This window comes from Lissotriton vulgaris, chromosome 10 (assembly GCF_964263255.1).
Source record: "Lissotriton vulgaris chromosome 10, aLisVul1.2, whole genome shotgun sequence".
NCBI lineage: Eukaryota > Metazoa > Chordata > Amphibia > Caudata > Salamandridae > Lissotriton > Lissotriton vulgaris.
The window spans coordinates 879,969,685-879,986,358 of NC_141698.1; the positions used below are offsets into that span (position 1 = coordinate 879,969,685).

The 16,674-nt window shown below is 46.8% G+C and overlaps 1 protein-coding gene across 4 annotated transcripts in view; it reads left to right on the top strand.

The window, feature by feature from the left end:
* The window catches only part of CDK14 (cyclin dependent kinase 14), a 2,039,605-nt gene that overhangs the window by 749,822 nt on the left and 1,273,109 nt on the right, over positions 1-16,674 (top strand). For all 4 annotated transcript variants that reach the window (XM_086941837.1, XM_086941840.1, XM_086941838.1 and 1 more), the window contains one exon: positions 15,769-15,863. In XM_086941837.1, coding sequence (XP_086797963.1) covers positions 15,769-15,863 — 95 coding nt within the window. The remainder of the gene's footprint in view (positions 1-15,768; positions 15,864-16,674) is intronic.

Consider the following 16,674-nt stretch of genomic DNA (forward strand, 5'->3'; position numbering starts at 1 on the left):
TACAGTGTAAATGTCTCCTCATCATATACGATTTCAGTTTGCTCCGTGGCCGGCCGACGTGGTTATAGGCCCGTATTTGTATACTGACATTTTGACAATAAAGGTTTTTAAAACAAAACATGGTAGTAGTATTTACATTGGTAAAGTTTTTACTTTTAGTCACTGTTTTCGAATCAGTAAAAGGCAAGTGAAATAAAGCAGTCCAATTACATGACGGATAAAAGGTATAATACGTAGGAACGCAGTAAAGATAAATGGTCAAGGGCAGTTGTGTTTTCCACTCCTGCAACATAAAGTGATCGATAAGAATCTGATAATCAGGCGTATCGGCGACTAAGACAGCAGGCCGAGCCTCTTTTACTCAACGGCTCCGTCATGGGACGAAGAAACGCCCTTTTTCTCAAAAAAGGAATATATTTTACTTGCAGGACAGTTGTAAATTTTCCGGGAAAGTACATTAGCCTGGAACATTATAACATATATGTTTAAAAAAAAATAATGTTCGAAACCAATAAAAAGCGTAATTTTTAGGTCATATGACCAAGCTTTTCATCATTAAAATAACAAAAGTAAAATGAACCAATGAAAAGTTTTATTAACAAGTCACATGACCTGTTATGCTTACGTTACGCGCTGCGCGCCGCGCCCCGGATCACTTCCGGGTGCGCTAACGTGGCGTGTCATATAACGCATTACGCGACAACGTAGGTCAAGAATATAGTCAAAATGTCTCCACCAACCAGCGTTCGGAACACAACCCCTTTCAGAAGTCCAAAAAGTTCTGTTAACCCCTTCGACGCTAATGACAAAGCCAGCTCGTCATGGGTGTTACCTGCCCTGCGCTTATGACGAGCTGGCTTTGTCATGAATAATGGGGATCTTGATATTTTAGCACCCAGCGGGAAAACCCACAGCAGCTAAGGTGTTAAATGACAATAGAGGGGACAGGCAACAAGAACCATCAGTCAAAGAGGGGAGGGCAAGTTCTTCTCTACCGGGTCATGTTGGGGCGCTACCGGAACTGATCGAATTGGTAGTCTACAGTGTTTCTGGATGTTTCAGACTGAAGCTGGCGTCAGCATGAGAGCACCACCATCTCGTAGCTCCGTCGTGGCCATTCCACAAGCAATCATGGCAGCCGCTCCCCACCAGAAGCCTGCGGGAGTCGGGGGCCCCCAAGACTTTTGTAGAATCTTCACGACTGAGGGGACGCTTTCGAGAATGGGACTCAAGCCCTATCAGGGAAGCGTCCGAGTTCCAAGGTGTCCCAGGGCCATTTTAGTGGACCACGCCCAAATCTGAAGAGCCGGCCGCCATTTTGAGAGTCCTGTGGCAGTCGCCTATCGTTGCATCGCAAGAGCGGGAGCAACTCAACTACATGGAGAGCGAGACGCTGTAGTCGCAAGAGCGGGCGGTAAACAGCTGAATGGCGGAAGAGGCACAGTGTAGCAAAAGCGGGCGGAATGGCAACTAAAACGGTAAAGGGGCGCCCCACTACAGCGTGTCTTCAGGTCAAACGGATTGTGGGACAAGGTCCAGAATAAAAGAGTCATCAAAAGGCAAAAAGTTCCGCCGGACCCCGGGAGCCGGCCGCCTATGTCGGGGGCGATCTCAGGCTACACCAGTGCTATAAGACTTGGGGAGGGGGTCGGAGCAAAGCGTCTTCTCCGAGTCCGTGCCATCACACCGCCCCTCGGGGGCCTCCGTCAAGCAGTTTAGGGAGGTACCATATCACATTGTTTTCAAATGCAGTCAGGTCCACAAACGACCCTCACTTACTTTGAGAACAGTGAAGCTGCAGTAGGTGCAAATAAGCTTCAGACAGTGTTACAAGCGCTGCTCAGAACTCTGAACTATGACACCCAACATCCAGAACTTATGCCATTTGAGAATGGCAGTGACATCGAAGCAACTCAGGGACCAAAACCATTAACGTACTTTCACGTATGAAAATCTTACTTGGGGAGGGGGCAGGAGCCAAGCGCCCCCTCCCAGTCCGCGCCAACTCACCGTATGTTTAAAATCTGAAGCCATCGTTCTACAAACTCAACCAACCTTGGATGGAAAAATCTAGAAGAATGTACAAACTGAAAACCAGTTTTGGTCTGCATAGCATCAGCAGCAACGCTTGCTATCAGAGTGCATGAGTTTCATGCTCGATCGATTGAGCTAGCCGGATCGGGCAACAAAAAGTATAAAATAGTTATGTAAATAGTTATATAATAAAATGTTTTACCCTGTTACTTTGCTGGTGTGTTGTATATATTTATAATATTTGCATAGAGTTTATCGTTAATTTGGGCGGGGTGGGTGGCGGAGCCGAGCTGTCTTGCAGCCATCATGGTGTCGAGCTCAGTTCATCTCACTATTTTCGTATTTCTCATGAAGGGTTGTTCCTAATGTTTCTATTTTAGCAAGGTCAAAAAGAGATCCAATTAGTGGCCTACTGATTTTGCTTGATTCCTTTTGTTTTTTTAAACAATTTTTCACTATCTGCAAAAACTAAACAGAGTATTGCGACTCTGTGCTTGTTTGTAAATAGAGAATGAACCAAAGAGAACCAATTCCAAAACAATAAATGCTTGGATAACAATCAATCAAATGGAGAGGGAAGCAGGCACGATGGATTACAACGGGGGCAAAGGCCTGTGTTACCTACTCTTCACTATTTGCAAAGAGAGAATACTCCTACAAGAAAAGAGGAGGGGGGGGGGGCAGCGTTAAAAGCACATCAGCGTGCATAAATACGAAAATGTTTTTACCTACCACGTACTTGACATTTGACAGCTTTTGATATTTGCTATTAAAAAAACAATGAAATTCACTGAAAAAACCATAGGTTATAGACCATATATAGTTAGGAATTAGCATTTACAAAACCTTGAAAATTCACTGAAAAAAACATAGGTTATAGACCATATATAGTTAGGAATTTGCATTTACAAAACCTTATTTTACTCACATAAAACCATTGAAATTCCATATATAGTTAGTTGCACTAACTATATATCGCGCACCCGCAATCCACTGCTGATGATGTCACATATTACATCATTCATGACATTGTCAGTGACATCACTGATGACATCACTGATGACATCTCAAATGACATCACTGATGACATCTCAAATGACATCACTGATGACATCACTGATGATATCATTCATGTGACAATACAATGCATCTCCTCACACTTTAATATAACCTCTGTTACATCCAGTGTAAAATACAGAATATAATTTTTTAAACCATTGACACACCAATACTAGTTACTACATACGCACTCACTGATTCCTAAGTCTACACACAGATTCACTCATTCATACAATCATTCATACATACAATCACTCATCTTTACAACACTATCATATGAACTCATACACCAATATAGACACTCACACTCTGCCACTCATCCATGGAGTTACTCACACGCCTAGTCAGTCCTGTAAAGAATCAATCACACTTCCATTTTCTAATCAATACAGTTAAACATAGAGTACCTTACATTTTCAAACATATACTAACACATACTTACTCTCTTATACAATCATTGATACAAGAACACATTGATCTGCACAGTCACACATCTCCCAGCCAGCCACACAGACACTCAGTCTCCCATACAAATACTTCGTCAATCAATCAATAACCCATATAGTTACTCATATAGCTACTGATTAACACATGCAGCAGTTTACAGAACAACAGACATAATGATGCACAAATTAAGACAGTTTAGTCACTTACCCATGCACTCAGTGAGACACATTTAATTACTCACTCATACAGTCAGTCATTCACCTACTAAATCCTTCATCCAGACACTTATACATCCACTCATTCTTCAATATGTAAGACATATTTTAACTTTACAGAAACATACAGTCACTGGGTGTTGTCATCAGTGATGTCATCAGTGATGTCATTTGAGATGTCATCAGTGATGTCATCAGTGATGTCACTGACCATGTCATGAATGATGTAATATGTGACATCATCAGCAGTGGATTGCGGGTGCGCGATATATAGTTAGTGCAACTAACTATATATGGAATTTCAATGGTTTTATGTGAGTAAAATAAGGTTTTGTAAATGCAAATTCCTAACTATATACGGTCTATAACCTATGGTTTTTTCAGTGAATTTTCAAGGTTTTGTAAATGCTAATTCCTAACTATATATGGTCTATAACCTATGGTTTTTTCAGTGAATATATATATATATATATATATATATATATATATATATATATATATATATATATATATATATATATATATATATATATATATATATATATTCATTGAAAAAAACCAAAGGGACGTTATAGATCGGCTCAGTACATTCCCTAAGCGAACTATAACCTATGAACCCGCAATGCAATGCTTGTGACCTCACATATTACCTCACTCTTGACATGGTCAATGACATCTCAAATGACATCACCAGAACCACTCACACCTCTATTCAAACTCTCACACAACCACTAACATACTCATTCACAGACACATTCAACCACTCACACTCATCCACTCAATCATAGAGCCACTCACCGCCCATCCACTCACCTATAAAGTCATTCACACTGCCACTCACTCACCAATACAACAACTAACACAGCCACACACTCACCTGTACATCTACTCATTTACCCACTTATTCAATCATACAACCACTTACACACCCACTCACTCACCTATACAGATACTGATACAATCACTCTCCAGTACAGCCACTCTCTCACCAACTCACTTATCCAATAACCCGCTCAAACAGCCAAACACTGAACCACACAGCTACTCATACACCCACTCACCCATCCAAACACCCACCCACTCACCCACCCATATAGCCCCTCACATACTCACTCACTCACCCACCCATAGAGCAACTCACACACCCACTCACCTACCCATCGGGCCACTCATTCACGGATAGAGCCACTCATTCACCCACTCACCCACAGATAGAGCCACTCACACAACCACTGATACAGCCACTCACACAGCCACCCATAGCGCCCCTCAGCCTCAGACACATGCCCTCATGCACCCACTCACTTACCAATACAGCCACTCACTCCCCAAAACAGCCACTCACACACCCACTTATTCACCCATACAGGCACTCACACACACCCTCACCCACCTATGCAGCCATCCACACACAAATTCAGACTCCCACACAGCCACTTAGATGACATATGTTAGGATATTAATACTCAGTAGTACAGAAAGAATAGTAGCGTCACTTATGCAGTAGTTTAGTATATATCTTTAAATCTCCGAAATGTTTTTGAAACACTTACACACACTGGATGATATAATCAGTGATTTCCTCATTGATGCCACTGACCATATCATGATTGATGTAGTTAGGACCATATTTCCATAGAAAAAACGTTTTCTGTGGCTGCAGCTAGTTCATGATTTTGTGATTAATTGTGAATGCGCACACCAACAGGAATGCTGTGATTGGCTGGCCGCAACCTCAGCAGAGAGCTGTGGCAGCCATTTTATCTCATCGCTACAGTCCCCGAGTCTGAAATGAAAAGGGTGAAAGTAATATAAGAGGTCAGGTTGCGTGTGCCTTGACCCCATGAGAGGGATATTGGGCTTTTTGAGGAACCCCTTACAAGTAGAATATACCTTGAAAAAGGCATTTCTTCCCACTCGTGATATTTCTGAATATGCCGTAACTGTCTGCGCGGCCCCAAGTAACATCTCTCCTACTTTGCAAATATACGTTGCAACGAATTTGCGAATATCAGTTAAAAAATAAAATACGCACAGACACCATCATACACTCATGCAACCACGCATTCACCCACTGAGAAGCTTATGCACCCACTTACAGATCCTCTCAGAGACTCATGGAGCTATTCACAGACCCACTGAAACACTCATGCACCCACTCAGAGACTCATACACCCTATCACAGACCTACTCAAAGACTTATGCACCCACTGACAGACCTGCTCAGACACTCATGGACCCACACCAGACTGAGTCTGAGAGTCATGCACCAACTCACAGACCCACTGATATTCTTATGCACCCACTCACAGATCCACTCAGACACCCATGCACCTACTCAGAGGTGTATGCACCCAGTCACAGACACACTGAGAGACGCAGGCACCCATTCACACTCTTTGAGATACAGATGCACTGAGATACTCATGCTCCCACTCACAGACCCACAGAGACACTCATGCACTCATTCACGGACAACTCAGTCATGCGCACATTCACAGACTCACTGAGACACCCAACCACTTAGGGACCCACTCAGAGGGTGATGCAGTCATTCACAGACCCACTGAAACACTTGTGCACCCACTCAGAGACCCACTACGAGACTCATGCTCCCAGTCACAGACCCACTTAGAGACTCTGGCACCCAAACATAGCACCCACTGACAGACCCACTCATATTCATGGACCCACTCACAGACCCAGTCTGAGAGTCGTGCACCCACGCACAGACCCAATCATACTCTTACACATCCACTCAGAGGCTTGTGCACCCAGTCAGAGATACACTGAGATACTCATGCACCCCCAACAGACACACTGAGACACTCAGGCACCCACTCACAGACCCACTGAGACACCTATGCACCCACTCACAGACACGCTTGTACACCCACTCACATACTCACTGAGACACTCATGCACCCACTCACAGACCCACTGAGACACCTATGCACCCACTCACAGACACGCTTGTACACCCACTCACATACTCACTGAGACACTCATGCACCCACTCACAGACTAGTGCGATACTGACACACCCACTCAGATACTCATGCACCCATTCATAGGCCCAGTAAGACACTGTTGCACCCACTCAGACACTCATGCACTTACTGATAGTTGCCGTCAGACATTGATAGGCGCTGTCATTGACTCAGTCGAACTCTGACACTCTCTCCAACAGTGCTTCTCAGAGTGTTATGCAGCCACTGACAAACACACTTAAACTGCCATACCCACACTAACAGACTCTCTCAGAGAGTGATATTTGTTATTATAGAGTTATTTAGATAGTGATGTGCCCAGTATGTATTTATATATATCACCCTGCAGAGGGTCCATGGACCCAACAGATGTCTTGGAGTGATCTTGTTCGTTGCCACCAGATCAACAATGATGTGGCAGCAGGCATCTTGGGCCTAGTGACTTTGCCCCAAGTCCTAAAACAAATGTAAAAAATACATAAGGGGCAGGGTATTCTTATACCCTGACCCCATAAGCATGGTGTTAGGGCCATAAAAGTTTTTTTCTTTTCATTTTGCCAAGAATTCTTGGAGGATCCATAAACCTGTGGTAAAATAAAAAAAATTAAAAAAAAGTGACTCTCACCCGATTAAATAAATCTGGCACAGTAAAGCATATATTATTTAGGGGGAGGGGCCCACATGAACCCCCACCTCCCCAAGCCTCTATGTATCCGAGAGGACCCCATTCGCAGGGGATGATATTTCAATGAAGGGGAGAAGGGCGCTCCTCCTGGACCCTAAAAGATGTTTAAAACGGGATGGGGCAGTATGCCCTCCATCCCCCTAGCCTCAAAAAGGCTGATATTTAAATGAGTCAAACAGTCCTACTCCCCAAGCCCAAAAAGGGCTCTGGGACCCCATCCTCCAACAAATAAGGGTAGGGAACCAACTGTCAGGCTTTGTCCTGGGAAGCCGCCCTCCAGGACACAGTAGTTTTCCTGCCTGCATCAGTGCAGGCAGGGAAATATATGTTTGCTACCACTTGGTAGGACCATTTTTCAAGCTCCTGCCGGATGGCAGCAGATATGCCTTGCCTACTCGAAGGAAGGCATGTCTGTCCTCACTCGGCAGGAACTTTAAAAAATGCTACCGCTCGGTGGGAGCAAACATCTGTTTGCCTGCCCACACTCCTGCAGGCAAGAAAACACATATTGCTCCAGATATGCCTTGCCTACTCGAAGGAAGGCATGTCTGTCCTCACTCGGCAGGAACTTTAAAAAATGCTACCGCTCGGTGGGAGCAAACATCTGTTTGCCTGCCCACACTCCTGCAGGCAAGAAAACACATATTGCTCCAGCTTGGCGGGAGAAAGCATAAACAGCTGAGGCCATGGGGCCCTGGGGATCTTCTTACGGCCCCCACCATATTGCTTGCGGGTTCCCCGGGTGAGCGCACACGCAGAAAGTAAAGCCTTGGGGGATGGAGTGCCTGTGGCTTGGAGAGGGGAGCCATGTGATCCACCTCCCCTTTATTATGGCAATTAGCCTCAGGGAATGGGGTCCCTGGGGCCTATTAATGCTCTAGGAAGGTTGTTCTCACGGGAGCACTCAAAACAGCTGTTCACGTCATCAGTCGGGAGCAATGCTTGTTGGGTTCATGCACTTCCACTACGGCCATCAACGGTGTGTGCTGAGGGTGCCATTAGTGGGTCCTGGCAACACCCACTTAAGACCTCTGGAGATGGAGTTCCAAGCGGATATATGACGGTACCACGCGTACTTTTACAACGCGTACCGTTACAACGCTACTTTTACCACGCAAGTCGTTACAACGACTTGCGTGGAGGGGCGCTGGATAGTAAATTTTTTAATTTACTATTCCAACTCCAGTCCCCGTGGGCTCTAGGGAAGGAGTTGGATAGTAAATTAAACTATTTACTATCCTGGAGCGCCCTCCAGCGCAAGTCGTTGTAACGACTTGCGTGGTAAAAGTAGCGTTGTAACGGTACGCGTTGTAAAAAATGCGTGCTAACCGCTGTATACTGTTCCTAGCGCTATAACTGCTCGGCAGGGGTGCCCCCCTTCCCTTAGAAAAAAATGGTCAGCAGCCTGTAAAGGCTTTGGCAGGGCATCACACACCATCTCCACAATAATTATAGAAAGAGTGCCCTGGGTTGGCACCAGGCTACAACGTTTTATAATAAATGGCCAGCAGGAGTGCCCCATAATGCTCTGTAAGAGTGTTATTATATATATTTTGAGCTTGGGGTGCCCCTAGAATAGGGAGGGGCACAGCCAAGCCTTTCATCCATTTTGTGGCATTACTGATTTGTCTAGATTAGTAAGGTGGAACAAGGTTGGTAGAACGTGGAATGTTGGATTGGAAACAAGAGGAACAGAGAGATGGTTCGGACTTATCAGCTGAGGTTGTGCAAAAGAGTGTGAGGCCACAGAAGAGGAGTGGTTGCTTGTGATTTTGTTTTTTAGATTGTTTAAGTTCTGATCAAAGATCTAAGATCTAATGTTTGAACTGATTTGCCATGTCATCATGTTGGATTTCATTTCTTTTTGCTCGATTTTGAGTAAACCGATGATGGATAGAGATTTTCAGAGCTGGATGGCTCATAAAAGATGAGTTGGGACTATGGAGGCCATGGTGCAACTTGAGGGGAAGTTTAGGTTGTTTAATATGAGGAAGACTGATCAGTTTTACTGCAACAACAGACTCACTATAAATATTACTGAACTGAAGCTATACAGAGACTTAAGTGTGCAGTGGCACCTTCTCCTAATTTAATAACTATTCTTTTCCCTAGAGGAGTTCTGTCTCATTCATTAGGTGTCATGATCGTAGGAGCAGTTTTTTCATTTTGGAAGGGAGGGAGAGGAAAAGTTTTGAAAGAAAGAAAGGTCCATCTTTAAAATTAGGTCTATATGAATCAGAATGAATGAGCATTAGAAAAATGTAATTGTGCCTAGTATACAGTGTAATGATGTTTAAATGTTAATGATACTTGTGATACATCAGTTGAATAAAAGATGCATATTTATCGGCGGCATTGAATCTTTGGCCGATTTTAAATCTTTGGGCAACATTAATTATATTTCTAATAAGTATTTTCTCAATAATATCACAAGTGCTATTGTTGATACGCAGTGACCCAGTGGCACCGCCATGGATTGTATTTTCTAGAAAATTTACGTATGTAATGTAGGTGAGAGAGAGACACTCTGTTAAAGTTTTGAAGGCGGGCATGGAACCTTGTTGCTGACTTGCCATATTAAAAGGACAGAGCAAATGTTCACTTATGTCTTTAAAAAGGCATCATATAGTCATCCATACATTGTATGCATTTCACAAATGTGGATTATGCCCAAGAGAATTCTAACCAGGGTCGAAAACATAGGTGTATCCTGAGAAGTGTTGCAGTCTTGGGCAAGAATATGCATTACATCCACGTCCCTCTCGCTTATCTCCATTATGCAATGAGGCCCCTGCGCCTCTTAGACACACCCCCTACAAAAAATAAAAAGGCTATGCCCCCTCCACAATACCTGTTCTGTTGTGTCTGTAGACACGGTGCGGTGGGTGCGGTGCGCTCACTCCTGCATTACTTTTGTTTGCTTTTTGTGGGCCCTGGGCGGCGTATGGCTTCCTGTTGGTGCAGATTGTGCACAGGTATGCTCCGTCGTTCCTGGCTTGGTTTCCTCTTTCCGTCTTGGTGGCTGCCATGGTTGGTCCGTCTTCAGGAGTACTGCGTAGGACTTCACTTTCGGTGAGTGGGTCTGCCTATAGGCATGGGCGCCTCCTTCATTCCCTTTTCAAACCGGTTCGGAGGTCTGCAGTGAATGTAAATGTAAATGTAGGGTATTAATATAGCGCAGTACTACCCGGAGGCCTCGTAGCGCTGTATTCTTACCGCTGTGGAACCCATCCTGGCTTTCCTGTGAAATGTCCACTCCTGGGCACCCCAAAGGTGAAGCCAGGCATCCAAGCGCTGCTGGGGCCGTTGTGGAGATTAAGCAAGTTATTGCCCAGAGTCACAGAGTGGGACCCATGATTAGACTAGGCACCGAGGCGAGAATGATCAGGTCCGAGGAAATTGAGTCCAAGAGCCGCCGAGGCGGGTATTGAACCATGGTCCCGGGCCAGACCTCTGCTTCAGGGTCTGCCGCACTAACCATTGAGCCACGCTTCTCCACGTGGCTCAATGGTTCTGGGAGTCAGCTGGGAAGGTTATTCCCGCTGTCATCCTCTCAACCTGGTCCCCCGCTTCCTTCTTGCACTGGGCCTGCCTGTATGGTTGTGCAATGTGGGTGTTGGGGGCAGCCTGTGTGTGCCTGTTTTTTGTGCTCCAGTTTTCACGCTCTCCAAGGTCTGGTGGTGTGCATGTGCTCCAGCGTCTGTCGGTGCTCTGTTCCCTGCTACACAGTGCCGGGTGGGTTTGGGAGTCCGCATGCCCTGTGTTGCGACCTGCCTGCTGTTCCTTGGTGGGTGGTCCATTTCGGTTGAGCATTTCCTTAGCCATGTGGCATGTGGTTGGGGCTGGCAATTCAGGTGAGTGATGGCCTGCGGTGCTGCTGCTCAGCTTTCTCCCCTTCATGCCTGACTGCGGCTGGGCGGGAGATCTACAGTGCTTGCCTCTGGCCGGCTTTGTTAAAGTATCCTGGTTCCCTGGGGGTCATCCTCTCCTGAGTGCTTTCTGTCGCCTCTGCCTGCATTTGGTGGAGGGGCGGCAGTTCGGGTGGTTTCAGCGTGGGTCGTTTCCACCGGCTGGAGGTTTGCTGTGCTTTTTCTCCGGCTGGTGTGTGTTTCTGCGGGGTATTTTGCTCCGAGGCCGGAGGTCGGCGTTGCCTTGCTCTGGTGGTGTTGGATGTGGCCTGTGGCTGCTGTTCGGCTGGCCGGGGGTTTGCTGGCCATTTCTCCTGCCGATGGTTGCTTGTGTTGGGGTGGCTGGAGGGGGTGTTTGTTGGGCTTCCCGCCATTTCCCCTTGCTTGCTCCTGCTCTCGTCCGCTCTCTGCAGTTGTACAGGGTCGGCCCGCTTGTTTTCTTGCAGGGGTTGCTGCCTGGGTTTCCTTGGTGCTATCGGCTCTCCTGGCACAGCGCATGGCTCCTCCTCCGCTTTGCTGTGCATGCGGTCCCGGTGCGTGTTTGTCGTGCTCGGTGTGTTCCCTTCTTGCCCTGCTCCCGCCTCATTGTTCTTGCTGGTGTTGCGGGGGCGGATGCTGGGTTTGGCACTCACCTGGCCTGTTGCATTCCTGTTGCGACGCTTGGGGTGGTTGCCTCTCTCCTTTACAATGTGTGGCCTGGGGTGCTGTCATGTTTTTCATGTGGCCCGTGTGGTGTACTATGCCTGTTTGCGGTGTGATGGTTTGTGCAGGTTTGGTTCTCCTGCCCGGTGGTCTGCTGTGCCTTTCTCCGGTGGTGCACTAGGGCCATTTTTCTCTCTCCCTGGTGTTCGGGGTGTTTGTGGCTGTCTCTGGTTTGTTCCCTCTGGTATGCCTTTATGGGGTGCGTTGGCTGGCCGTTAGCGGTGCAGCAGTCTTTTGCAGGCTGTCTACTCCTGTCTGGCGTTGCTCTGTTCCGGGTGTGGGTTTGGCTCTGCCGTGGTTCCTGGGTTTTGGGGCCTCCTTCACCTGCTGTCCCTGTGCATTGGAGAGGTGCTCTGGCTGTCGCAGTGACTTGTTGGGCCCCTTGGTGCTGGTTCTGCTCCATTTTTAGCTCTTCTGTTTCGTGTGCTGGGCCTCTTGGCCTCTGTGGTGGGGGTCTGTTTGTGGTGGGTGCAGTGCTCCTTTCCCTTTGCCCCTCCACCTGTCTGGGTTGGACGTCCTTTTTTGTTTTCTGCATGGCAGTGCAATTTCTTTCGTGGATGGGTTGTTTCCTGATGGGTGGGCTGTCCTTTTCCCATTGCTTTTGGGGTTTCCTGTGCTCTGCCTCTGCATCTGCGTTGTGGTGCTTGCGGCCTGAGTGTTACTCAGGGCTTGCCGGGTGCTCTGGGTTTTGCTGCCTCCTCTTCCTATAGCCTTGCCGCCGTGGGTTGCCTGTTCTCCTTTGCTCCCAGGGGTTGGGATTGATAGGGCTTGGTTCAAGCCTGGGTGGGGGCCTGCCTGGGTGTGCCTGGTACTATTGGCTTGGCTCTCCTGGCCTGTGGTCTGTGTTTTGTGGCTTTCTGTGGTCCGGTTTGGGCTTCACCCTCTTAGGTTCCGTGGTTGGGCAGGGTTTTCTGGCTCCTGCTTCTCCTGTTTCTGGGCGGTTGGGGGCGGCGCTGTGGCTCTGTGCAATTTTTGTTTGTTTGGGGGGCACCTTTATTGGCTGTTGCTTCTTTCGGTCCTTTGGGCACCGGTGCAGCCTCCTCTGTTGTCCTGGCTTGCAGGGTCCTTTTGGCAGCTGGTGGGCTGCTGTGGCAGCCCCTTGTTCCTGCCGGAGTCTCCTGGATTTTTCCAATGTGCTGTTCCCCTTTCCTCTTCCTTCTGTGGGCAGTTTTGGCCTGGATGTGGATGGCGGCTGGTTTGCGCTGTGCTGCTTGTCTGCGCTATGCTGCTTGTCCCTCTGGCTGTGCTCAGAGCTTGGGTTGTCCAGTGTGCACCTGTCCAATGGCTGTTGGGTTGCAGTGGTTCTCCCTGGTGGGTTATTTACCTTTTGCCTCTGGGGCATTCTTGCCTGCTTTCTTTTTGCGGGTTGCGTTTCTGTGTGTCTGTGTCTTCTGCAGTATTTGGGGTTCGCTGTTCTGTCTCAGCCTTTCCTGTACCTGCAGTATGCGCTCTGGAATGCTTGCTGTGGGGCCTGGATATGGATTGCCCTGGTGGCTGTTCCTCTGTTTGCCTTGTTCCAGGGGCCTGGTTCGGTGGGTTGGGAGTCTCCTGCCTTTCCTCTTCCTTTGGTCCTCTGTTGCAGTTGGTGGGTGTCTGGATTCTCCGGTTCTGAGGCCCGGTGGTTTCCTTTTCACCAGATGCCTTCTCGGGCGTTCCTGGGTGGGTGTCTTGCTCTTGGTGGCTGGCGATGCCTTGGTCTCTCGGCTACGGACGCCTCTGCTGTGCGTATGCTTTTTGGGGGCCTGCCTGATCTCCTTGGCCTCTGCATTGGCTGTTGGTTAGGGGCTTGGTGCACTAGTGCGCAAGTGGTTCCCTTTTCTGTTTCTTTGCCTCTGGTGCTCCGGCTGGCCTTTCGGCTTTGCGGTCCCGTTGCTGGGGTCTCTTGGTTGGTCTGGTGTCTTGGTTCTTTGTGGGGTGGACCATTCCTCAATGGATGTGTCCTTCTTGGGGCTTTCCCTCCTGTTTGGCTGGCTCTCTGGTGGAGGAAAGAAAAAGGGGACTTTTTCTTTCCACTCTGCTGGTTTTTTGTCCTGTTGTGTAGGCTTGCTGGCTTCCGGGTCCTCGGCTCCTTCTTTTCGAGGGTCTTCTTTCATGCCTGTTTTTGGGATCTGGGCTTGACTCTGGGATGTAGTCGGCTGTTTTGCGTCTGGCTTGTCGTTCCTGTTTGTTTGTCCTTCTTTGGTGCGTTTTGTTCCGCTTTTCTGGGCATGTGCTCAGCAGTTGGCCTGGTTTTTCTTTGCCTTGGTATGTCTCATTGCGTAATAGAGATAAGCGAGAGGGACATGGAGGTAATGGTTATATCACTTACCGGTAATCATATTACTCCTAGTCCTACTCTCGCTTATCTCCATTACGGCCCGCACTCCCTCCCAGTGGCCCAGCCATCTGTATGTACGGTGGCTTGGTACGTACAGGTATTGTGGAGGGGGCGGTGCCTTTTTTATTTTGGTAGTGGGTGTGTCTACGAGGTGCAGGGGCTTCATTGCGTAATGGAGATAAGCGAGAATAGGACTAGAAGGAATGTGTTTACCAGTAAGTAATATAACAATTTCAACAGTGCTTAAGTCGATCCTGTGGTTTTTGGTGGGCCCACAGCATTTATTTTGTGGGGGCCAGCACTTCAAGAGGAAGAGAGGAAAATAAAACAAAACAGAATGAGAAAGACAGAGAAAACGTCACAAAGGGAAAAAGAATGATACCAATGGGCACTGAGTATCTGGTAGTGGATTTAAGAGGCCTGAGTTGGATTTCAGACTACACAGCCTTGGTATTAGGCAGTGGACTCTTTGTTTTACAAATTAAGCACTATACAAAGTAACTGTTTAAGCATTCAAGAACCATTCGTCATCCATGGTCTACCGTTTCCTGAGAATTTCACTTAAACCAGACTCATGCCTGCCCTGGGCGCAGCGCTTTAGTGAAAGGCAGACCGGTTGTTTAAAGCAGCTCATCCATGTTTCTCTGCAGGTGGAAACTCGGCCTGCATTATAAAGGGTGGCAGAGATCCCCCTGAGTGACTGCACTGGCCTGTATAGAAATGCCTTGGTGGGGGGGCGGCTCAAGATTCACCCTCCACACGCCCCCTCCCTCCCCAAACAAGTGCCATCCTTGGAAATACACGGACTGTGCACTAATTCTATGTAGTTCACAGTCGGTACTCCACTTAACAGCCTCTTTGCCTTTGCTTCTCCTCTATTATATGGCGCTGGTGCAAGGGAAAAGTGTTCCCTCATTTGTATTGGATGATGCCCTTATGCAAATGAGGGAATGCCCCCTTGATATTGTGCCAGCTCTATAGATGAACTGGCATGAACAGTAATACAGAAGGCAATGCACAAGTGTCTACAGCATCTTCTGTCAAATAAAAAAGTTCACGTGCTTCAAAAAGCTGCTGCCCACACCCTTTTTGTCTCAGCAGCACTTTAAGCAATACGGGTCCTTGTATAAGAAGCGCATTCAGAGTGGACAATAACACCAACCAGTTCACTTATTAAGGGTGGGTAGAGGAAAGAGTTCCATGTATGAAATAAATCTTTTACATGAAATACATCTTACAGTTCTATAAAAATGTATTCTACAATGATCCTAACCTCAGCCTATATAAATAGAGTGTTCTGTACATTTCTAATACTAACATTCTGAAAGCTTGATAGTCTGCCTGAATGTTTTGTGATGTTTAGCCTTCTTGTAGGTAATGTATAGCTGATGGATTTGCTTTGTTTTTTCAGCTTCACTCTTGAAAGGACTGAAGCATGCCAACATAGTACTACTTCATGATATCATCCACACCAAGGAGACACTGACACTTGTTTTTGAATATGTGGTAAGGAAAGCTTCCAAAGAATACCTCAAACTTGTAATGTTGATTATGATCATTGTAAACTTAATGGTGTACTGTAGACTGCAAGGTAGTGTCAGGAAACGTGACCCCTTAAAGTGGCAAAACGCTTAAGTGGACATCCTGCACTTCCAGATTTGAGATGTTTCAATTTTAATTTCCATGCTTTTTAAAAGTGCAGAATCCAAAACATATATAATAATGTTATCATCATTGACACTCGAATGCACAATATACAGTACTAACAAGTAATTTTATGATACATTAATTAAATTTTTGCTTCATAATATGTGTTGTTATTGTGTTTTGAATACCATGCATTATACATATGCAAATGGCTATATCAGAGCGTGAGTGTACAGTTCAGATGATGGGTCTTAAGTTGTGGAAGTAAACTCCATCCAAAACCTGAGATTCAGGTGCCTTTACAAAAGCGTTTGGTGTTTGCTGTGAATAACTAACCATGCGCCACAGACAGAGCACAGCTTGGAAATATGGAGAGGTGGTTTAGCTGCAACTAAATGTTTCCCTGCAAGTTCCTCCCAGCCATTTGTGAGGGAGCGATATAAGTGCTAGTGCAGTGTTGACTGTATCCAGGAGCCCAAATGTGACTGGTGTTTGCTGTGGCTGCAAGGGCACTGAAAATGTGGTCCATGATACTCTTTCCTTAACTCTGCAGAGGTACCCCTGTCCCACCTTTATATGTAGTAAGGGATCCCTCTGTCATAATTTACTGAATGGTTGCAGGATCCTTACGGGCCTCATTCTAAAGCAGGCCCTAAGGGGGTTCTCTTTG